An 18,626-nucleotide genomic window follows, 5' to 3' on the forward strand; every position below is an offset into this window, starting at 1 on the left:
TGACTGCATATCAGGCCTGTTCCAGGCACGCATTTGATTCTCATGCTCTCCTGGTCCTTAGCAAAGTCAGGAAAACTCAGCTACTGCACTGAGTCTCATACAGCTGAACTTACCCAGTAAAGAACATACACTTTCATTGATGAAGCTTCCTCTGTGGGTTTATTTTAAGCAACAATCCTTTTATGAAATACTGATGAAAGTAGATGTTATTTGATGTTTCTATAAATGTCCAACGTGACCATACACCACTGTGTAGGATTCTCAATTTTATTATTTTCTAGTAGTTCATGAAACGCTGAAATCTAGGGTTACTGAGTCTGCCCCACCCACCCCGGCCCCTGTTCCCAACGGGTGAATCTTCGTGCTCACATCCCTGCCTCACAACTGCCCTGCACTCGGTCTCAGGATGCTGGCCCCACTCAGGGGTGTTTGCTGTTTCCTCCTTAGTGTAGTGCTGGGGAGCCCAGGCTCCAGAGCCAGACTCTTATGTTCAGTCCCCACTCTGCTCCTTAAAACCTTGTGGTCCTGGGCAAATTACTGAAGCTGTCTGTGCCTTGGGGTGCTCGTTGGTAAAATGGGGTAAGATGGTATCTACTTGCCGGGGCCGTAGCAAGGGTACATGGCTAACTTATGGGAAGGGGTCAGAACTGTGCCTCGTGTGACCAGGTTACGTGCAGGTTAGCAGTTGAGAAGCTTGCTGCCGTCACTACCGTTGTTACTCCTCAGGAGTCTCATTATCCCCATGCCTGGATCCAGCACCTTCTGGAACAGTGTTGTGTAGCCTTGTGGTAAAACAGCACACAGAGCAGAGATGGCTAGACCTGGGCTCCATATTGGCTCAGCCATTCACCAATTCTGGCCTCTTTGGCAAATCACATTATCTGCCTGAGCATGGTTTCTGTATGGTTTTTATCTATAAAATAGGGCTACTCACAGACATAGAACACAAACTTATGGTAAGCAAAGTTGAGGGGTGGGGTGTGAGGGATAAATTAGGAGTTTGGGATCAACAGATACACACTACCATATATAAAATAGATAAACAACAAGGTTCTACCGTATAGCACAAGGAACTATATATATTCAATATGTTATAATAACCTATAATGGAAAAGGATCTGAAAAAGAATATATATGTGTATGTGTGTGTGTGTGTGTATATAAATACACTGAATCACTTTGCTGTACACCTGAAACTAATCTGACGTTGTAAATGAACTATAATTTTTTAAAAAATGGTGCTGATCACAATATGTACTTGCTGGGAATGCTGTGAGGAAACCCTAGGATAGAATCCTCTGTGGCCTATAGGAAGAACAATACAAAACTTTGCTTGGGTTCTAAAAAAAGAACTGGATCAATGAAGACACATAACTTGTTTTGAATGAAAAGAGTCAATTTTCTTTTCTTTTGGCTGCACGATGCAGCTTGCGGGATCTTAGTTCCCCAGCAGGGATTGAACCCATTGCCCCCTGCAGTGGAAGCACAGAGTCCTAATCACTGGACCGCCAGGGAATTCCCAAGAGTCAATATTTTAAATATGTTAGTTGTTTAAATTACTCCATAAATTTATTTCAATTTTGAAATGATGTAATGCATTTAAGTTGCTTGAACACAGTCCTTTTACTACGATTATACACTATATGTTAGTTTTTGACTTAGGAATAAAAACTCCATGGCAGTGTGGCATGTCTTTGGTTTCCAGTTCACAGTACAGCACTTTGTATATGCATGGGAGCAGCTTCATTCTGAGGTCTTGTCCACATCCTGAAGTCCCACACTAGATCGAGAGGTTTTCTTTGTTTTCACAGAAATCCTAGTGTCTTCTTCCTTTCTCCATGAACAGGGTGTCCTGTTCCCAGATCTGAGCTGATCTACCAACTGGAGCAGGGGCAGGAGTTGTGGACAGTGAAGAAAGACCTCTCCCGAAGCACCTGTCCAGGTAGGAGCCAAGGTTTGGGCAGCTGGGAGACCCTGCAGGAGAAGGTCGCTGGCCCTGGTTCCTTGGGGAAGTGTCTTGTTCGGGCCTCTGTGGTGGTCTGGAGGCCACGGAGCCCTTTGACCCCAGGTCCCTCTGTCCTCCTGGAGGATAGAGGTGCATGAGCTGAGATGTATCTTGGGCTCCAGCTGCCTGGGCTTCAAGCCTGGGTGCCGACCGATCACCAGCTCTGTGGCCCTGGTGAACTTCGGGATCTCCTTGTGTCTTTGTATATATAAGTTTGACTAAGTTAAATCTTAGCTGCCATGTCAGACAGACTCCAGCATCTTGGTGCTCAGCATATGGAAGCACTTGTTCTTTTTTTGTATTTCTTTCTTTCTTTTGCCATGCCTCGCAGCGTGCAGGATCTTAGTTCCCCGACCAGGGGTCGAACCCGTGACCCCTGCAGTGGAAGCTCGGAGTCTTAACCACTGGACCACCAGGAATGTCCCTGGAAGCACTTTTTCTGAGGCACACCCGGTCCGTGTGACTGTGCATCACACAGCTGTTCAGGAACCCGGGTCCACTCTGCTGTCAGCATGTGGCTTGAAGGTTGTCCTTACCTCCTGCAGCAGGCAGAGGAGAGTGAGAGGGCAAGGAAGACTCGCACAAACACCAGCCCCCCGCTTCCACTGATAGGCACTAGGCACTTGGCCACACTCGGGGGACGGGGCTGGGAGATGGGGCTGAGCCATGTGTCCAAGTGGAGGAGCAGATGGTTTGGCGAGTGTGGTCTGCTGCGCTCAGTCTGTTCCTGATAGTTGCTCCGTCCCCGGGTTGTTGGGGACGTGGTCATATAACGGGTTAAAGCATAAAACAGCTTAGCACAAGCGTCTGCGCCGCAGTCAGTGGCTCGTGGGAAGTAAGCCGTTGGTGTCATTCATGTCCCTGTACTGTAATGAGTAATGCATCTCACTTTTCCCTCTGACCTCTGAGGAAAAGGGCCTTCCTTCCTCTCCCAGCTCCTCTCCAGCTCTCTTCTGCCTCCCCTTTCCCACCCTGTCCAGATACTCAAGAAGCCTTCCCTTGTTGCATGTCTCCCTACTCCTCCTGTTTGGTAAAACCTGACGGTGACATTTGTCCTGCTGTGCCCCACATCTGGGCTGCTGAGGGCACTGGGGCCGCCGTGTGTGGTGATAGGGCCCCTGCAGAGTCATGCTCTTTCCCTCCTAGTCCCTCGGGCGGCCCCACCAGCCTGCGAGTGTCTGTGTGCAGCCCGTCGACAGCCCCTCAGGGGCAGTTCCTGTGTGCAGCCCGTCGACAACCCCTCAGAGGGGCAGTTCCGAGCCTCTGCCCTTTGCTCTCTGCCCTTCTCCACCTGAATATCTCAGAGGCACCCAGTCAACATGCCTGGCAAGGAACCCGTTACGATGCTCCCTCCTTCCTCTCCCAAGTTAGAGCGCACGGTCCTGCCGTCTAGGCAGGTTGGAGACTGGATACAGCCCCAGAGACTGTATCCTCACCCCTCCACCTCTATCGGCCCCTATATCCAGCTACCTCCCACATCCCGTCCATTTTACATCATGTACATCTCCTGAATCTGTCACTTCTACCACCTCCCATCAGATCTGTCCCCACATTCTGAGTCCAAGCTCTCATCAACTTTTCCTTGCGGGATGCTAGTAGTTCCCCTAACTGGTCTCTACATCTGCTTTATGCCTCTGGTCAGCTCTCTGTCCTGCATGAGCTACCCCAGGTGTAGCCACAGATGCCTCAGCATGTGACCACTAATGTGTCAGCAAGTTTTCATGTTGAAAGTAAAGTCTGCCTCATATTGCTTGATCTTCAGCCCTTCCACACTCATTTGGACTCTCTTACCTGTAGCTTCTCTTTTCACCTAGTTGAAAAGGTCTTGCCTCTGGGCATGGCCAGTTCCGACATCAGAATCTGGAAAATAGCTTTTCATGAAAGTGCCTTCATCACTTATATTCTGCTTGTTTTATAACTTTATCCTTTTCTCTGCTCAAAGTAAAAATATGCTGAAGTTCCTTACAGTGAAGAAAATAAATTAAAAATATTCCTGTCTCACACTGTATTCATCCATTGTTTGTAGCATTTAATTGTTCACATTTTTTCACTCTCACAGTGCTGCCAAGAACATTTGTATATATTGGTCATCTTGCTCATGTTTAGGCTGTCTTTTAATGTTTCTTAGAGTGAAATTGTTGGATTATAGGCTGTGCAAATTCTCAAGTTTACAAGATAATTCCTGTTATGTTCTAAAGGGGCTAAACCAATTACACTTCCACCAGGAAAGAATGGAGGTTTCTTCAACCCATACCTTGACCAATACCTGGTATTATAAGGCTCCTCAATTTTTGACAATCAAGTGAATACAGAATTGTATCCCACATGGTTTTGATTTGCTTTTCCTTCGTTCATAAGGAACTTTAGCACCTTATCGTATGATTGTGAGTCAATCTATGAATTAAGTTTTCTTCTTTGAAATGTCATTTCATGATAAACATCTATTTTATTCTATTGACTTGTTTGCATTTTCTTGTGTTTTAACAAATTTATTTATTTATTTATTTTTGGCTGCGTTGGGTCTTTGTTGCTGCGTGCAGGCTTTCTCTAGTTGCGGCGAGCGGGGGCTACTCTTTATTGTGGTGTGTGGCCTTCTGATTGCGGTGGCTTCTCTTGTTGTGGAGCACAAGTTCTAGGTGTGCGGGCTTCAGTAGTTGAGGCACGCAGGCTCAGTAGTTATGGCTTGTGGCCTCTAGAGTACAGCCTCAATAGTTGTGGCACACAACTACGTGGCATGTGGGATCTTCCCAGACCAGGGCTCGAACCCGTGTCCCCTGCGTTGGCAGGCAGACTGTACCACTAGGGAAGCCCTGCATTTTCTTTCTGATTTGTAGGGATTCTTTGTGCATTACTCATGTTATCTTTTTTTGTGGGTATGGTAAAATGCAGATAGTGTAAAATATATCATCTTAGCCATTTTTAAGTATACATTGAGTGGTATTAAATAGAGTCATAATGTCATGCAGCTATCACCACCAGCCTTCTCCATAACTCTTCATCATTTGAAACTCTGTGCCCATTATACAGTAATCCCCCTATGTCCCTACCATGCCCTGCCCCTGGCAACCACAATCTTTCTGTGTCCGTGATTTTTGACTACTCTATGTACCTCATGTAAATGGAAGTCACACACTATTTTGTGTGTGTGACTGGCTTATTTCACTCAACATAACGTCCTCAAGGTTTATCCATGTTGTAGCATGTGTTAAAATGTCATTCCCTTTTAAGGCTCAGTAATATTCTTGTGTGTGTGTGTGTGTGTGTGTCTCAGTCTCACATTTTACTTATCCATTCATCCCTTGGTGGAAACTTGGGTTGCTTCTATGTTTTAGCTATTGTGAATGATGCTGCTGTGAACATGGGTGTACAAATGTCTTTGAGACCCTGATTTCAATTCTTTTGAATTGAAAGAATTCATATAACAAGAAATGGAATTACTGAATCATGTAGTATCAATATTTCCATTTTTAATTTTCTGAGGAACTGCCATACTGTTTTCCACAGTCTGTGCCAATTTGCATTCCTACCAACAGTGCACAAGAGTTTCAGTTTCTCCACATCTTCACCAACATTTGTTATTCTGTTTTTTCCAATAATAGCTGTCCTAATGGTTGTGAGATGGTATCTCATTATAGTTTTGATTTTCATTTCCCTAATGATTAGTGATGTTGAACATCTTTTCTTGTGCTTGTTAGCCATTTGTATATCTTTGAGGAAATGTCTATTCAAGTCCTTTGCCCATTTTTGTATCAGGCTGCTTTTTTGTTTTGTTAAGTTTGAGTTCTCTGTATATTCTGATTATTAATCCCTTTTCAGATATATGATTTGCAAATATTTTGTCACATTCTTTGGATTATCTTTTTACTCCGTTGGTAGTGTCTTGATCACAAATTTTCCTAATTTTCATGAACTACAATTTTTCTATTTTTTCTTGTGTTGCCTGTGCCTTTGGTGTCATATCTGAGAAATGTTTGCCAAATCCAGTGCCATGCCACATTTGCCCTATGTTTTCTTCTCTCCATTTTTTTTTAAAAATAAATTTATTTATTTTATTTTTGGCTGCGTTGGGTCTTTGTTGCTGTTCATGGGCTTTTCTCTAGTTGCGGTGAGCGGGGGCTACTCCTCGTTGCGGAGCACGGGCTCTAGGCATGCCGGCTCAGTAGTTGTGTCTCACGGGCTCTAGAGCGCAGGCTCAGCAGTTGTGGCGCATGGGGGCCCAGCCGCTCTGCGGCATGTTGGATCCTCCCGGACCAGGGCTCGAACCCATGTCCCCTGCACTGGCAGGCGGACTCCCAACCACTGCACCACCAGGGAAGTCCCTTCTCTCCATTTTGAGTTAATTTTTGTATATGATGTTAGATAAGGGTCCAATTTCATTCTTTTGCATGTAGGTATTCAGTTTTCCCGGCACCATTTGTTGTAAACACTGTCTTTTCCCCCGTTTAATGGTTTTGGCACCCTTGTCAAAAATCATTTCATGATATATGTGAGGGTTTATTTCTGGGCTGTCGATTCTATTCCCTTGGTCTATTTGATTTTATGCCAGTAGCACACTGTATTTGATCATTGTAGTTTTGTAGTAAGTTTTGAAATCGGGAATTTTCTGTTCTTCAACTTTGTTCTTCTTTTTCAAGAGTGTTTTGGCTATTCACGGTCTCTTCAGATGCACTATAGATTTTAGGGGGGATTTTTTTTTATTTCTGCAAAAAATTTTGCTGGAGGACTTCCCTGGCAGTCCGGTGGTTAAGTCTCTGGGCTTCCAATGCAGGGGGCGCAGGTTTGATCCCCGGTCATCGGGGAACTAAGATCCCCCATGCCATGCGGTGCAGCCAAAAGATTAAAAAAAAAATGTTGCTGAGATTTTGATAGTGATTGCATTGAATCTGTAGATCACTTTGGGTAGTATTGATATCTTAACAATATTAGGTTTCCAAATTGGGAACATGGTATGTGTTTCTGTTTATTTACATCATCTTTAACTCTTTTAGCAATGTTTTGTAGTTTTCATTGTGCAAGTGTTTCACTTCGTTGATTAATTCCTAAGTATTCTTTCTCATGCTATTGTAAATAGAACTGTTTTGTAATTTCATTTTCAGATTGTTCATTATTCATGTATATAAATGCAACTGATTTTTGTGTGTTGACTTTGTATCCTGCTACTTTGCTGAACTCATTTATTCAGCAGTTATTTTGTGACGTTTTTGTGGTTTTTACATGTAATAAACTACCATCTGCAAGCAAAGATAATTTTACCTCTTCCTTTCCAGTTTGAATGCTTTTGATTTCTCTTTCTTGCCAATTGCTCTGTCTAGAACTTCCAGTATTATGTTGAATAGAAGTGGTGAAAATAGATATCCTTAACTTGTTTCAGATCTTAGAGGAAAAGCTTTCAGACTTTCATCATTGATTTTTTTTTTATCATGAATTTTGTCAAAGACTTTTACTGCATCATTTGAGATTATCATGTGGACTTTTTCCTTCATTCTGTTACTGTGATGTGTTAACGCTGATCAATTTTCATATGTTGAACTGTCCTTACGTTACAGGAATAAACTGCATTTGGTCATGGTGTATATTCTTTTCGATATGTTGCTGAATTCGTTTTGCTAATATTTTGTTCAAGATTTTTGCATCAGTGTTCATAAAGGATATTGCTCTGTAGTTTTCTTGTAGTGTACTTGGCTTTGCCATTAGGGTAATGCTTGTCTCAGAATGAGTTTAAAAGTGTTTTGTCCACTTTAGTTTTCTGGAAGAGTTTGAGGATTGGTCTTAGTTCTTCTTAAAAAATGTTTGGTTAGAACTCACCAGTGAAGCCATCAAGTCCAAGATTTTTCTTTGTTGGGAGAATTTGATTATTAATTCAATCCCTTTTTAGTTATAGGTCTATTCAGATTTTCTATTTCTCCATGATCTGGTCTTCACAGGTTTTGTGTTTCTAGGAATATGTTCATTTCATCTAGGTTTTCCAATTTGTTGGTGTATAGTTCTTCACAGTATTCTCTTATACTCTGTTTTGATTTCTATAGAATCAAAAGTAATATCCCCACTTTCATCTCGGATTTTAGTATTTTGAATCTTTTTTTTTTTTCTTGGTTCATCTAGCTAAAGGTTTGTCAATTTTGTTGATCTTTTCAAATAACTAACTTTTTGTTTCACTGATTTTTCTCTATTTTTTTATTCTCTGCACTATTTACCTTTTTAAAAATATTTGTTTGTTTATTTAACTGGCCACAGAATGCAGGATCTTAGTTCCCCGACCAGGGATCAAACCCGTGCCCCCTGCATTGGGGGCGCAGAGTCTTAACCACTGGACTGCCAGGGAAGTCCCCTGTATTATTTATCTTTAATCTTTCATATTCCCTACTGCTAGGTATGGGTTTAGTTTGCTTTTCTTTTCCTACTTAATTATGTTGTTAGGTTGTTGATTTGAGGTCTTTTTTTTTTACTGGAAGCATCTATAGCTACAACTCTCCCTCTTAACACTGCTTTCTCTGCATCCTGTAAGTTTTGGTATGTTAAGTTTTTGTTTTCATTAGACACAAATCATACTTTGTATGATATCTTTTTTTTTTTTTTTTTTGTGATACGCGGGCCTCTCACTGTTGTGGCCTCTCCCGCTGCAGAGCACAGGCTCCAGACACACAGGCCCAGTGGTCATGGCCCACGGGCCCAGCCGCTCTGCGGCATGTGGGATCGTCCCGGACCGGGACATGAACCCGTGTCCCCTGCATCGGCAGGTGGACTCTCAACCACTGCGCCACCAGGGAAGCCCTGTATGATATCTTTTTAAATCTGTTGAGACTTAATTTGTGGCCTAACCTATGGTCTGCCCTGGAAAATGTCCCATGTACACTTGAGAAGAATGTGTATGCTATTGTTGTTGGGTAAAATGTTCTGTATGTATCTGTTAGATCTAGTTGGTTTATTATGTTATTTAAGTCCTCTATTTCTTTACTTATCTTTTGTCTGGTTGTTCTCTCCATTATTGAGAATGGGACGTTGAAGTTTCCATCTGTTGTTGTAATGCTCTTTCTCCCTTCCATTCTGTCATTCTTTGTTTCATGTATTTTGATCTTCTGTCATTATGTAAATGTTTACAATTGTAATATCTTCTTGCTGTATTATACCTTTTATTTATATAATGTCCTTCATTGTCACTTGTAATCTTTTTTGATTTAAAGCCTATCTTGTCTGATTTTAATATAGAAACCTCTGCTCTCTTTTGGTTAGTATTTGCATGGAATATCTTTTTCCATCCTCTGACTTTCAATCTGTTTGTGTCTTTGGATCTAAAGTGAGTCTCTTTTGGAAAGCATATAGTTGGATCATGTGGGTTTTTGTAAGAAATTAATATTTATTTATTTATTTTTGGCTACGTGGGGTCTTAGTTGTGGCACATGGGATCTTTTGCTGCAGCACGTGGGCTCTTTGGTGCAATGTGTGGGCTTCTCTCTAGTTGTGGTACGTGAGTTCCAGAGCTTGCGGGCTCAGTAGTTGTAGCACATGGGCTCTGTAGTAGAGTGCGTGGGCTGTGTAGTTGCGACATGTGGGCTCTCTAGTTCTGGCGTGCAGGCTCAGTAGTTGCGGTGCCAGGGCTTAGTTGCCCCAAGGCATGTGGGATCTTAGTTCCTTAGACCAAGGATCAAACCCGTGTCGCCTACATTGGAAGGCAGATTCTTAACCACTGGATCACCAAGGAAGTCTCTGGATCATGTGTTTTTATCAATTCTGATAATCTCTGTCTTTTAATTGAAGAGTTTAATCCATTTACATTTAAAGTAATTGCTGATATGGAGAGACTTCTGTCATTTTGATATTTGATTTCTATATGCATTATAGCTTTTTTCTTTCTCATTTCCTGTGTTATAGTCTTGTGTTTAGTTGATATTTTGTAGTGAAACATTTAAATTCCTTTTTGGAATTACTTTAAATTCTATAGCTATTTGTTGTTACCATGGGAATGACATCTAACCTATTAAAGTTTTAACACTAATTTGATTTTATACCAGCTTAACTTCAGTAACAAATAAAAATCCTTTACAGCTCTGTCATCTCTTCTTTCAGTTGTTCGTGTCACAAAGTTACATCTTTATATATTGTATGCCTAGAAACTTAAACTACTAGTTCTTTTGAATGCATTAGTCTCTTAAATTATGTAGGAAACTACACATGGAGTTATAAACTAAAGTTACAATAATAGTAGCCTTTAGATTAACAATTTTAAAAAGCCTTCTAAACCATGTAAAAACAAAAAGTGGAGTTACACGGGACTTCCCTGGTGGCACAGTGGTTAAGAATCCACCTGCCAATGCAGGGGACAAGGGTTCGAGCCCTGATCCGGGAGGATCCCACATGCTGCGGAGCCATTAAGCCCGTGTGCCACAGCTACTGAGCCCGTGTGCCACAACTACTGAAGCCTGCGTGCCTAGAGCCCCTGCTCCAAAAGAGGAGCCACTAAAATGAGAAGCCCATGCACCGCAACAAAGAGTAGCCCCCCCTCGCCACTAGAGAAAGCCCGTGTGCAGCAACAAAGACCCAACACAGCCATAAATAAATAAATATATACACATATATATATATATATTTTTTTTTTTAAAGTGGAGTTACAAAGTAATACTAACTTTTATAATTGCCCATGTATTTACCTTTATCAGGATCTCTATTTCTTGGTATAGCTTTGAATTACTGTCTAGTGTCCTTACATTTCACCCTGGAAGAATTTTCCCTTAAGAATTTCTTACAGAGCAGATCTAGTGGTAACAAACTCCTTTAGCCTTCATATATAGGAATGTCTTAATTTCTTCCTCACTTTTTTTTTTTTTTTTTTTTTTTTTTTTGGCCGTGCTGAGCTGCATGTGAGATTTTAATTCCCTGACAAACCCGCACCCCCTGCCCTGGAAGCATGGAGTCTTAACCACTCGACCACCAGGGAAGTCCCTCTTCCCCCCTCTTGAAGGACAGCTTTGCCAGATACAGGATTCTTACTTGACACTTTTTGTTCGTTTTACACTTGAATATATTGAACCACTGCTTTCTGGCCTCCCAAGTTTCTGATGAGAAATCTGCTGATAATCTTACTGAGTGCCCCTTGTATGTAACAAGTTGCTTCATGCTTGCTATACTCTCTCTATCTTTGGCTTTCAAAAGTTTGATTGTAATTTTCTCAGTGTGAGTCTCTTTATTTTTCTTGGAATTCATTGAGCTTCTTGGATGTTTCATCAAATTTGGAAAGTTTTCCGCTATTTCTTCAAATATTCTCTCTGACCCTTTTTCTCTCCTCTTTCTGGGACTTCCCTAATGAGTATGTTGATTCATTGGGTGTATCACAGGTTCCTTAGGCTCTACTCACTATTTTTCAATCTTTTCTTTTTTTCTGTTTCTTAGACTCAATATTTTCCATTGTCCTGTCTTCAAGTTTGCAGATTATTTCTTCTTCCTGCTCAAATTTTTCTTTGAATCCCTCTAATGAGTTTTTCATTTTAGTTACTGAACTTGTTGCTCCTGAATTTCTTTTCTCTTTTTTTGTTTGCCGCGCCACATGGCTTGCGGGATCTTAGTTCCCTGACCAGGGATCGAACCTGGGCCCCCTACAGTGAGAGCATGGACTCCTAACCACTGGACCACCAGGGAATTCCCTCTTTTTCATTTCTTTTTAGGTTTTCTTTTTTTGTATTGATGTTTCCATTTTGTTTTTACCTAGTTTTCTTGACTTTCTCTGTATCTTCCTTTAGCTCCTTGAGCTTTTTTAAGATGGTTGTTGTAAATTCTTTGTCCAATAGGTTTGCATCAGATGTTTTTTAGGAACAGATTTTGGAGAGGTTCCAAACATAAGCTCCTATGTCCTCAGACTTGTTAGCCTCCTGGCATTGATGTATGGCAATATATGCATGAAATATTGCCAACCTAAGAATTTCACCAAGTCTCATTACATAAGCACAACTGATTAAATCAGTGCCTGTATGACTCAGTCTCCTGCCCTCCTTCTGTTTCTGGAGGTCTAGTTGTTATCTTATGGCTTAAAACCCCAACCTTCTGATCACATAGTTGGGCTTTCAGGCTTTGCACTGAGTCATCTCTTCACCATGAACTCTCTGTGAGCCCAGATGAGTTACTTATTTGCATAACTATCCAGTCTGGAATTGACCATGTCTTTTTCCAGCCCCCTGTCCTCTCACCCAGCTAGTTCTCTGGGTCTCCCTTTCAAGGTGTCAACAGTCCAAGGATCAGGAAAGAAAGAAATTGTTATCCTGGGATTCAGAGGTCGGGAAACGTGGCAGACACAGAGACACTATTTCCATCTTCATTTTTTTCACTGAAATACTGATTTCCTTTCTTCCATGTTGGCATTATTAACAGATCTTTTTGTGTATTGAATTTCTTTCAGGTGACAAAGGAAAGCCCAAGACCACAGAACCTACCACTTGTGAGCCAGCCCTGTCTGAGGAAGTCTTATTCCAGCAACAACTAATACAAAGAGTTTCAGAGGACTCCCAGTTGGGCCAAATCAATGATCAGGAAGGGTCACTGGAAATGCAAGAAGGACACTTGAGACCAGAGATAGAACCCCAGAAGGGCAAGCTCCCTGGGAAACCAAGCTCTGAATATGGCAGCTTAGGGACACCTGGTGGTGTGTGTTCAAAGATTGTAGAGGAGCCAGTCCCTCCAGGAGGTGCTGTCCATGACCATGACTCATGTGGATCTGGTAATGATCTCATGATTCAGGAAGAGGAAAGTATTTTTAAATGCAACGAATGTGGGAAAATTTTTAATAAGAAACGCCTCCTTGCTCGACATGAGAGGATTCACTCTGGAGTGAAGCCCTATGAATGCACAGAGTGTGGGAAAACCTTTAGTAAGAGCACTTATCTCCTTCAACACCACATGGTCCACACCGGGGAGAAGCCCTATAAGTGCATGGAGTGTGGCAAGGCCTTCAACCGCAAGTCACACCTTACACAACACCAGCGGATTCACAGTGGAGAAAAGCCTTATAAATGCAATGAATGTGGAAAGGCCTTCACCCACCGCTCCACTTTTGTTTTGCATAACAGGAGCCACACTGGAGAAAAACCCTTTGTGTGCAAAGAATGTGGAAAAGCCTTCCGAGATAGGCCAGGTTTCATTCGACACTACATTATCCACAGTGGTGAGAATCCGTATGAGTGCTTTGAATGTGGCAAGGTCTTTAAACACAGGTCATACCTCATGTGGCACCAGCAGATTCACACTGGGGAGAAGCCCTATGAATGCAGTGAATGTGGGAAAGCCTTCTGTGAGAGCGCAGCCCTCATTCACCACTATGTCATCCACACTGGGGAGAAGCCCTTTGAGTGCCTCGAGTGTGGGAAGGCCTTCAACCACAGGTCATACCTCAAGAGGCACCAGCGGATTCACACTGGGGAGAAGCCCTATGTGTGCACTGAATGTGGAAAGGCCTTCACCCACTGCTCCACTTTTATCTTGCATAAACGGGCCCACACTGGAGAGAAACCTTTTGAGTGCAAAGAATGTGGGAAAGCCTTTAGCAATCGGGCAGACCTCATTCGGCACTTCAGCATCCACACTGGAGAGAAGCCCTACGAGTGCATGGAGTGTGGGAAGGCGTTTAACCGCAGGTCAGGCCTCACCAGGCACCAGCGGATTCACAGTGGAGAGAAGCCCTATGAATGCCTCGAGTGTGGGAAAACCTTCTGCTGGAGCACAAACCTCATTCGACACTCCATCATCCACACTGGAGAGAAGCCCTATGAGTGCAGTGAGTGTGGAAAGGCCTTCAGTCGCAGCTCATCCCTCACTCAGCATCAGAGGGTTCATACTGGGAGAAACCCTGTCAGCGTGACAGATGTGGGAAGAACCTTCACAAGTGGGCAATCCTCAGTCAATCTTCAAGAACTCCTATTGGGGAAAGACTTTTTGCATGTAACCACTGAGGAAAATCTTTTGCCAGAGGAAACATCTTACTCAGAATCTGATCATTCATACCAAAGAGAAACACCACAATTTTCTTCCCTGTGAAAATACCTATTGCAGGATATCAGTTGTCATTTAAAGAGTCATATTGGAAATTGACCCAACCTAGAGCCTTACTCTACATCTGAGAATTCATCAAAGAGAGAGACCCAGTGGTTATTATGCACTTAGGAAAACCTTCAGCTACATCTTTCTTCTTAGTTTACACTTCAGTGTTATCTCAGGAATTTTTTTAAAAAAGAAGGGAGAGACTTAAAATAGAAAATGAACTACAAAATGTTTCTTTCAGACTTCCTTGCCAAGCTATGGCACTTTGTCATTGATTCCTTAGTTAATTGGCAGGAGGATAGTTTTGTTTCCATGGTAAAGAACCTAGACTCTATGTGTCTTGTATATACATTCATTGCTATCCAGTTTAAAGAGAGTTAGACAGGTCTGAAAACTTTCATTGAACATCTCCTTTGTTCTAAAACATTGTCTCTATTCTTAAGACCTTAATTTTTTGGTTTGAGCCATTAAATGCCTTTATATTTAAGGAGATAAGAATACACATATGAATGGGCACGTTCTGTTGAACGATTTTAGACTATTTAGGCTTTGATTCTTTAAAAACAAACCTTTTCTTCATGTGGTTTTAAAGACCTAATACTCAGACTTTTTCTTGGTCCTGTAATAATATTGGTTTACTAATTGCTCTAGTTATGTGGTAAATCTTTTAATCGGGTAAAGTGAGTTCTCTGTCTTCAGTCTTCTTATTTAAAACTGATTAACATTCCTCGTTACTTTGAATTTCCATGTAAAATTTTGGATAAGCTTGTCTGTTTTTACGAGAAAAAAAAGCTGTATTGAATTTTGATAGAAATTAAGTTAAATTGGTAGATTTATTTGTTGAGAGTTGGCATCTTTGCTGTTTTGAGTCTTCCAATTCATGAAAACATTATGTCTGTACATTTATTTGATATGGCTTGATTTACTTCATTACTATTTTATAAGTTTCAGTAATAGGTCCTGTACAATGTTTTTAAGATTTATATACAGGTGTTTTTGTATTTTGAGTAATTATAAATGGCATTGATTTTTAAACTTTGAATTTCCACACAGTCTTTGGTAGTATACAGAAATATGTATATTTTTCATGTTATTTTGTTATCCTGCAACCTTGCTGTTTCTTTTGATAGAATGCTTGGGATTTTCTACATAGAAGTATCATCTGCAATTAGAGACAGTTTTACTTCTTCCCATCTGTATACCTGTTATTTCCTTTTCTTGTCCTACTGCACTAGCTAAGATTTCCAATATGATGTTAAATACTAGTAGTGAGAAAACATGTTGTTGCCTGGGTCCTGATATTAGGGGAAAAACATTCCGATTTTCATCATTAACTATGGTGTTAGTTGTAAGGTTTTCTTCATAGAGTTTTCTTTATCAAGTTTAGAAAGTTTCCCATGTTCCTAATTTACTGTGTTTTTTTGTTGTGAATGAGTGTTGAACTTTGTCAAATGCTTTTTTTGTAATCAATTGATAGAATCCTGTGTTTTTTCTTCTGTAGCCTGTTGATATGATGTATTACATTCATTTGAGATTTGAATGTCGAACCAGCCTTGTATCCTTGGAATAAGCCCCACTTGGTCATGGAGTATAATTATTTTTATATATTATATTACAGTATTAAATATGCTAGTATTTTGTTGAGGAAGTTTTCCTCTAATTTCATGAGTGACAGTGATATGTAGTTTTCTTTCTCTATATATATTTTTTTAATTGTCATTGTTTGGTTTTGGTGTCTAGGTGATTCTGGCCTCCTAACATGTGTTAACAGGTGTTGTATTATTCACAAGACAGTGTGTTGTATAGAATTGGTTTTATTTGTTCTTTTAATGTTTGGTAGCATTCTCCAGTGAACCATTTAGTCCTGGAGATTGTTCTTTTGGATGCTTTTTAATTATGTATTTATTTTATTTAATATGTATAGAACTATTCAGAGTATCTATTTCATATTGGATAAGTTTTTATAGTTTATCTTTTTCTAGGAATTGTCCCATTTCATCTAAATTTTCTTATTTGTTCAAAGTATTCCTTTATTATCCTTTTGATGGCAGCAGAATCTGTACTTATAGTCCCTGTTTTATTCCTATTATTGGAAATGTGTTAACTCTCTTTTATCTTTGTCAATCTTCTTAGACATTTATCAATTTTTTTATTTCAAGGAACCAGCACTTTATATCATTTTTTCCTGTCTTTTCCTAATTTCACTGAATTATTATTTTTTTCTGGTCTTTATTATATCCTTTCTTCTACTTGCTTTGATAGTAGTTTCCTTTGCAGTTTCTTGAGGTGGGTGCTTAGGTTATTGATTTGAGGGGTTTTTTTTCACTTTACTAATGTAAGCATTAAGTTCTATAAATTTCCCTCACAGTACTGTTTTAGCTTCTTGTCTTATGTTCTAATTACATTTCATTCAGTTCTAAATATTTCTTTATTCGAGACTGTCTAACCCATGGATTATTTAGAAGGATGTTGTTTAATTTCCCAGTGTTTGGAGTATTTTGTGCTTTCTTCTGATTTCTTTTACGTTTGATTTGGCTATTTAAATTTTTTGAGGTTTGTTTTATGACCCAGGATATTTGATGAATGTTCAGTAAGGCTGCTTGAAAAGAGTGTGTATCCTACTGTCATTGAGTGGAGTTTGTATATGTATGTACCAGATACTGTTCATTGAGGATGTTTTTCAGATTTTCTATATCTGCTGATTTCCTGCCTCGTATTTTTATCAACAGCTGAGAAAGGGGTGTTGAAGTCCTGCAGTTTAATTCTAGAATTGTCTCTTCCTCCTTTAAGTTCTGTCAGTGTTCACTTCATGTATTTCAAAGCTCTATTGTTTGGTGCATACACATTTAGGATTGCTGTGTCATCTTGGTGTAATAACCCTTTTATCATTATGCTTTCTTTTTGCTCCTCTAAAATTTTTTGCTTTGAAGTATACTTTATCTGATATTAATATAGCTACTATTGAGTTTTTTGGTTAATGTTTGCATGGTTTATATTTTTCCATAATTTTATTTTCAACCTTATCTATATTGTTACATTTGAAGTAATGTAATATGTGAATATTGTGAATAGCATACACTTGGCTCATTTTCTTATATCCATCTTACTGATTTCTGTTTTAAAATTGGTATATTTAGGCCATTTAAGTTTAAAATAATTATTGATATTTTTAGGGCTTACAACTACCATTTTATGATGTTTTTGTTGCTCTGTTGTTTGGTTTTGAGGGGGTACTTTTTGTTGCTTTTTTTTGCCTTCTTGTGGGTTACTTTAATGTTAGGAACTCCACTTGATATATCTGTGATGTTTTTGAGTATATCTCTTGTATTTTAGTGGTTACTCTAGGTATTGTATTGTACATACATAACTATCACAGCCTACGGTATCAACACTTTAGCACTTTGACACGTAGAAACCGTACTTCCATCGGGTACCTTTACATTCCCCATTCTTTTAATATAATTGTCTTAAGTATTTCCTTTTCATATACTGAACACCATATTGGATGATGTTCTTTTTGCTTCAACTGTCAAACAATTTTTACAAAACTCAGAAGAAGCACAGTCTGTTTACTTCTACTTTTACTCATTACATTGTTCTTTCTTCCTTCTTGAAATCTCAAGTTTCTTCCATTAACAGTTTCTTTTTAAATTTTTTGCCCCATGAAAATCTATAGCCTGTCTTTTGTTGCAGATTTCCTGGTAAAAAATGTTTTTGTTTTCCTTCATCTAAAAATGTCTTTATGTCTCCTTCATTCCCAAAGGATATTTTTGTGGGATATAGGATTCAGGGTCAGCAGTTCTTTTCTTTTAGTACTTGAAAGGCAAGTAAGTAATTTCCTTCTGTCTTCCAGATGGGAAATCTGATCTGTTTCAGTTGAGAAATCTGCTGCCATTTGACTCATTATTTCCCTATCTGTAATGTATCCTTTATGTCAAGTGCTTTGAAAGTGTTTTTTCCTTGTATATAGATTTCAGAAGTTTGATTATGACGTAACCTGCCATAAAATTTGGAGGGCTTGTCCTGTTTGTTGTTTGCTCAGCTTTTCACATTTTGTGGTGTATGCCACTTGGCAAATTTGGGAACTTTTTAGTTATTCTTCAAATAGTTTTTTCAGCCCTTTGTTCTCTTGTTCTTGTTCCATAGGATTCTCAGGCTCCCATCTTTTTGTTTCCCCCAGTCTGCTTTTCTCTGTTGCTCACGTTGATTAATTTCCATTGATTTCTCTTTGAGCTCACTGATTCCTTCTCTCTCATATATAATCTACTGTTGAGTTCATCCAGTGAATTTTCGTTTTGATTTTTGAATTTTTCAATTGTCTGATTTCCGTTTGGTTCTTTTACACATCTTCTATTTCTTTGCCTAGTTTATGATGCCAAAGAAGGACTCTGAGAAAACAAGCAAAACTGTGTAGTCCAAAGTCAGTGGTTCTCTGGTGGTTTATCTTGATACTGGAATAGAAATCCTGACGTATCTGGAGGAATGGAAGACCTGCCATCTTCTGTGTTGTTATCCACAAATATTTCTCAAGAAAATAAAACTGGGAAACCTGCAGATTGTTCAGAGTTGTGTTCTCCAGGGAAGATTTGTGTGTAAAATTTCT

At 39.9% G+C, this 18,626-nt stretch overlaps 1 protein-coding gene across 1 annotated transcript in view; it reads left to right on the forward strand.

Annotated features, from left to right (window-relative positions):
* The window catches only part of LOC101286931 (uncharacterized), a 94,918-nt gene that overhangs the window by 51,564 nt on the left and 24,728 nt on the right, over positions 1-18,626 (forward strand). Inside the window, exons 3-4 of the mRNA XM_049702775.1 lie at positions 1,847-1,942; positions 12,390-13,924. Of these exons, the coding sequence (XP_049558732.1) occupies positions 1,847-1,942; positions 12,390-13,924 (1,631 nt within the window). The remainder of the gene's footprint in view (positions 1-1,846; positions 1,943-12,389; positions 13,925-18,626) is intronic.

The sequence above is a fragment of the Orcinus orca genome, chromosome 20 (assembly GCF_937001465.1).
Source record: "Orcinus orca chromosome 20, mOrcOrc1.1, whole genome shotgun sequence".
Lineage (NCBI taxonomy): Eukaryota > Metazoa > Chordata > Mammalia > Artiodactyla > Delphinidae > Orcinus > Orcinus orca.